The sequence below is a fragment of the Plasmodium fragile genome (genome assembly GCF_000956335.1).
Source record: "Plasmodium fragile strain nilgiri unplaced genomic scaffold supercont1.113, whole genome shotgun sequence".
NCBI lineage: Eukaryota > Apicomplexa > Aconoidasida > Haemosporida > Plasmodiidae > Plasmodium > Plasmodium fragile.
Window position 1 is genome coordinate 37,128 of NW_012192693.1, and position 4,384 is coordinate 41,511.

The 4,384-nt window shown below is 51.5% G+C and overlaps 1 protein-coding gene across 1 annotated transcript; it reads right to left on the reverse strand.

The window, feature by feature from the left end:
- Positions 1 to 643: 643 nt before the first annotated feature.
- On the reverse strand, positions 644 to 3,684 carry AK88_05299 (uncharacterized protein; the record flags this gene model as incomplete). Its single annotated transcript, XM_012482901.1, has 4 exons — positions 644 to 872; positions 1,108 to 1,480; positions 1,981 to 2,304; positions 2,835 to 3,684. The coding sequence occupies 4 exons, from the start codon at positions 3,682 to 3,684 to the stop codon at positions 644 to 646; spliced, it is 1,776 nt and encodes a 591-aa protein (XP_012338324.1).
- Between the last annotated feature and the right edge of the window lie 700 nt (positions 3,685 to 4,384).

The window sequence follows — 4,384 nt, forward strand, 5'->3', positions numbered from 1 at the left end:
TCGGGCTTAGGATCAGCACATGTGTGTCTGTCTGTGACTGCTTTACATGTGGGTATGTCCGTGACTGTGTCACGTATTGGTGTGTCTGTGACTGCTTTACATGTGGGTATGTCTGTGATGTCGGGCTTAGGATCCTCACATGTGGGTGTGTCTGTGACTGCTTTACATGTGGGTATGTCTGTGATTTCGGGCTTAGGATCATGGCAGCTGGGTAGGTGCGTGACTGTGTCACGTGTGGGTATGTCCGTGACTGTGTCACGCGTGTGTGTGTGTGGTGTGATTGCGGGCTTAGGATCAGCACATGTGTGTGTGTCTGTGCCTGTGGCGCCTGTGCGTGGTGGTGGTGTGATGTCGGGCGTAGGATCAGCACAGGTGGGTGTGTGTGTGGCTGGAACGGTGGCGTCGCAGGTGGGATGACGGGCGTGGTAATGACGCGGTCGGTCTGCGTTGGCTGAAGCATTGGTCCCTGATAAACCCGGGTTTGTGATAGGAGCATCCAAGGAACTACTATACCCCTTTGCGTCCCGCATCAAATCACGCGCAAACTCCTGCGCACACTCCTGTGCAAACTCCTCCACGACAATCTGCAAATAGTCCTCTTTGACGCTTTCCCATTCGGTCGCTTCACATTCGTTGAGCACTTCTAGATGTAGCTCGATGATGGTGCGCGTATGCACGCGTGGTGGGCGTTGTCCGCGTCGTTCGGCAGCAGATGCAGGTTGCGTATCCCTAACCATCGTGTACCCGTAATCGGGTGGCGGCAGGTCTCCGCGTTGTAGATGCTGCAATATTTCTTCGTCGAGTGGCAGTGACGGAACGTCACGAACGGTTCGATATGTTCGTCGTCGTTTTTTTCCGAGGTACGCAAAGTACTAAGCAGAAAAAGGGGGGTAAAGAGGATGGTGGGGACGGTAGGATAAAAGGAATGAACAAGGGTGTAGGAGTATGTTGGTTAGAACGATCATATATTGGTGCCCGTAGGGAGTTTCTGCGGTATAAACATCCGGCACATGCGGCATGCCCTGATTGCCGTAATAACTTACCTTCCATAGGAAGAACGCAAGGACCCCAATACCAACCACCGCGGGAATGAGAGCGGGGGTGTACGGGATAAGGTCATGCCAGGTTAGTCCGCCACCAAGTACGATCTCTTCGGGTGTGTTCTGTGCAGGTTGATCATTCTGGGCAGTGGAAGGAATCTGAGGAGTGTGCGGGGTAGATGGAGATGCGGGTCCTGAGGAACCAGGGTGTTGGTGACCAGTAGAACCGGGTCCTGAGGATGAGGAACGTCCACGTCCTCCCGCACCTGGGCCACTTGGACCTGCCGCCTCAGAAACACCACCTCCAGTACCTCCTGTGGACGGTGCGCCGCTGGTTGGGCCGCCTTCGGAACCCGATTGATTTGGGTTCGGGTTGGGTTTGGGTTTGGGCGGATTGAGAGGAGGCGGGTCATCGTTGCCGCCATCGACGGGGGCATCGCCTGAACATGTGGTGAATGGGGAGACAGGGAAAGGGAAGGAAGAAGGATGTGATGAAACTGAACTTTTGCAGCGGTGGTGGCACATGGTTGGTTGTCCACATGATCCGTCGCTGGTTGCTCGGCAACACGGTCGGCACCATTGGTGCCACGGGGGTAGGAAACGGACGGGTGAACGGCTACACGGTTCGTTGCCGTCGTGTCACGGTTGACCTCCGTGGATGGGGACGGACGGGGGCAGGGTGGCACCCCGGGAAAAGACTCTCTCTCGGTCCCACCCACAACACACACACAGACAGTGTGTCTGTCTGTCTGTCGATGTCTCTACGTCGCTCTCTACGGGCCGCGGGTCTGCCGTTTGCATTCTCATTCGACGTTTGGTTTCTCTCGCTCCGTGTTGTCTCTCCCTCTCTGTCTCCGGAAAAGTTGTTTCTTTTTTTTTTGTGTCCTCTTGTATGTGTATTGAACGGTTCTTTTGTATGTGTGCTCTCGAAATGCGTTACCGTGGGCAATAGCAGCGTTGACTTTTTTTCCTCCTCCTAAATCTGCATCGGATGTACATGCGGTACTTATAACAATACCACCGGAACTGGCTGCAGCCGGCCGAAGACTCGCCTGGCACTGTGCCTCACCTGATTGTTCGTGTGGTCCCTTGGGTCTTGCAGCACCAGTAACAGGTTGGGTTCCTTCTTCCCCTGGCGCGGGTGGGGATGCCGGTGCTTGTGGTTGCCCTGCTTTTGAGTCCTCTGATCGTCCCTTTGGTCCGGGCGGCACGGATGGTGCCGATGGAGTGTTTGCCGTGTTGTCCGTGCTTGTCTTCTCCGTCTCTGCAAATAAAGCAAGGAAGATACACGACAAAATGATACAAAAAAGGACACAAGTGGTACAGAAAGAAGGGGCCGGGACGGTTCGGTCAGGCAGCGGCAGCGCACGGTCCGGCTCGACGACGGGGCGCGACGATGGGGTCAGGTAGCGGCCGCGTATGATCCGCCGCGATGCAGTGGGTCGATGCATTGGGCCGGCTGCATGGGTCGGTGCAGTGGGTCGAGGTAGGACGCAGTTTACTCGGTGAACTTGGGCTAGATGGTAGCAGTACAACTTTTATTTGTTGTTGCCGTCATGTCGTCCGCCGTCCCGCTGCCCTGGCCACTCATATGCGTCCGCTCCTCAACCGCTACCGCTACCGTCGTGGTCTCTACATATTCGTGGCCGCCGCTGTGCTCAGCTCAACGAAGGGACCGTGCTTTTCCGCCGCGGGCGCGTGGTTTTGTTGTGGCGGCATCCATATGGGCCATACGGGTCGTATTCGTAATATTCGTGTGCAGCCGTATTGGTGCTTTCTCCCATCGGTCCTTACCTGGCGTTTGCTGGGTTGTTCCGGTGGCGCGTGCGCCGGAGGCGGGAATAACGATTACTTTCTGTAATGCGTCTCCCGCGTGCTCTACTGCGTGTTTTATGTGTTCCTCTATCTCGGCATCCTTTTTTTCGTCTTCTTCGCCCACAGAAGGGTACTTGGGTGCTTTCGCAGTTGACCCCCTCAATTGTTTCTCCTCGTTCTTCATCTCTTCCTCCACTTCTTGCAAAATTTTTGTGACCTGCTGCTTTACTTCATCTTTCGTTTGTTTGTCCTTGTTCTTGTCTTTTTCCTCCTGTGTCTTCCCGACCTCTAGCTTTACCTGTGCTCCCTTACAGTCATCGCCTATTTGTTCCTGCGCAAGTTTCTCCTGCATCTGTGCATTCTGCTTTAGCCATTTCTTCATCTGATTCCTCATGGGCCAGTGCCCTAATTCGATTTCCTTATACATACCGCGCTTACAATGGTTTTCCCCCAATGTGTCCTTTAACGCGCCCGATATTTGGTCCACCACCCACCATGCGTAATATGTGCCCCACCAACCCTCGCATGCATATGTCCTGAGTATATCTTGGTATATATGCGCTATGGTGCATCTCATTAACCCCTTAATTTCCTTATCGTTCTCGGAGTTGTCCTCTATGTTGGTCTTTACTTCCTGAGTCCATGCGTTCGCAAAATATATCCCTTGCTTCATGAGTCTGCATATAACTCTTTCTGTTCGCCGATCCATCTTCCTTTGTGGTTGGTGTGTCTTGCCATGTTCTGTTGGATGCTCCCAGTATGCATTCTCACAGTTCTTAGCATTGTGGTACTCACTATCTCCGTCCATATGCTTAATAAAAAGCCGCATTTGGTATTGCATATCCTTCCATAAATGTCCCTGTGGTTAACACAATGCACATATATATGTGGTCGCACAGTATTATTCACGAACCGTTGCAATCATCTAAATATATCTGTCCCTTCCTGCCTGTTACATGTAAATGTGCCGTATGCGGTACATATGAAGCACGCACATGTCCGACATGCTGCTACGCTTTAGTATGCTGCTCTTATAAACACATATGTGCTGGCTTGTGCACAGCGCCACACTCGGCGTGTATGTATAGGAAATTACCTGATAAATCGCAGTATCCGTCGTCAGGTGCCTAAGCGTCGCATACGCTCTCAATATGTTCGCTAACTCTGTCGCCATTTTTGTCGCATCATAACAACATAGAAAAGATCAGTGCTGGCAGAATGCGTATAGCGTTCTGCATATCTTGCGCTACTGCATTACTCACAAGGTCTACGTATCCAATAGAATCCTCTATATGCAGTACTCATTAACGTGGTTGCAACCTCAACAATATTCTACACTTGAACAGGGGGTATATATGCATCAATTCATATAACCTATCTAAACATATACACATATATACTCCGTATCCTTACATACATAACGCGGAGTTGCACAACGAAAAATAATAAATACGAGTAAAAAGAAGAACAAAAATAAGTTAGAAATAAATTACCTAAAAAAAAAAAAAAAAAACAATTGCACGACACAC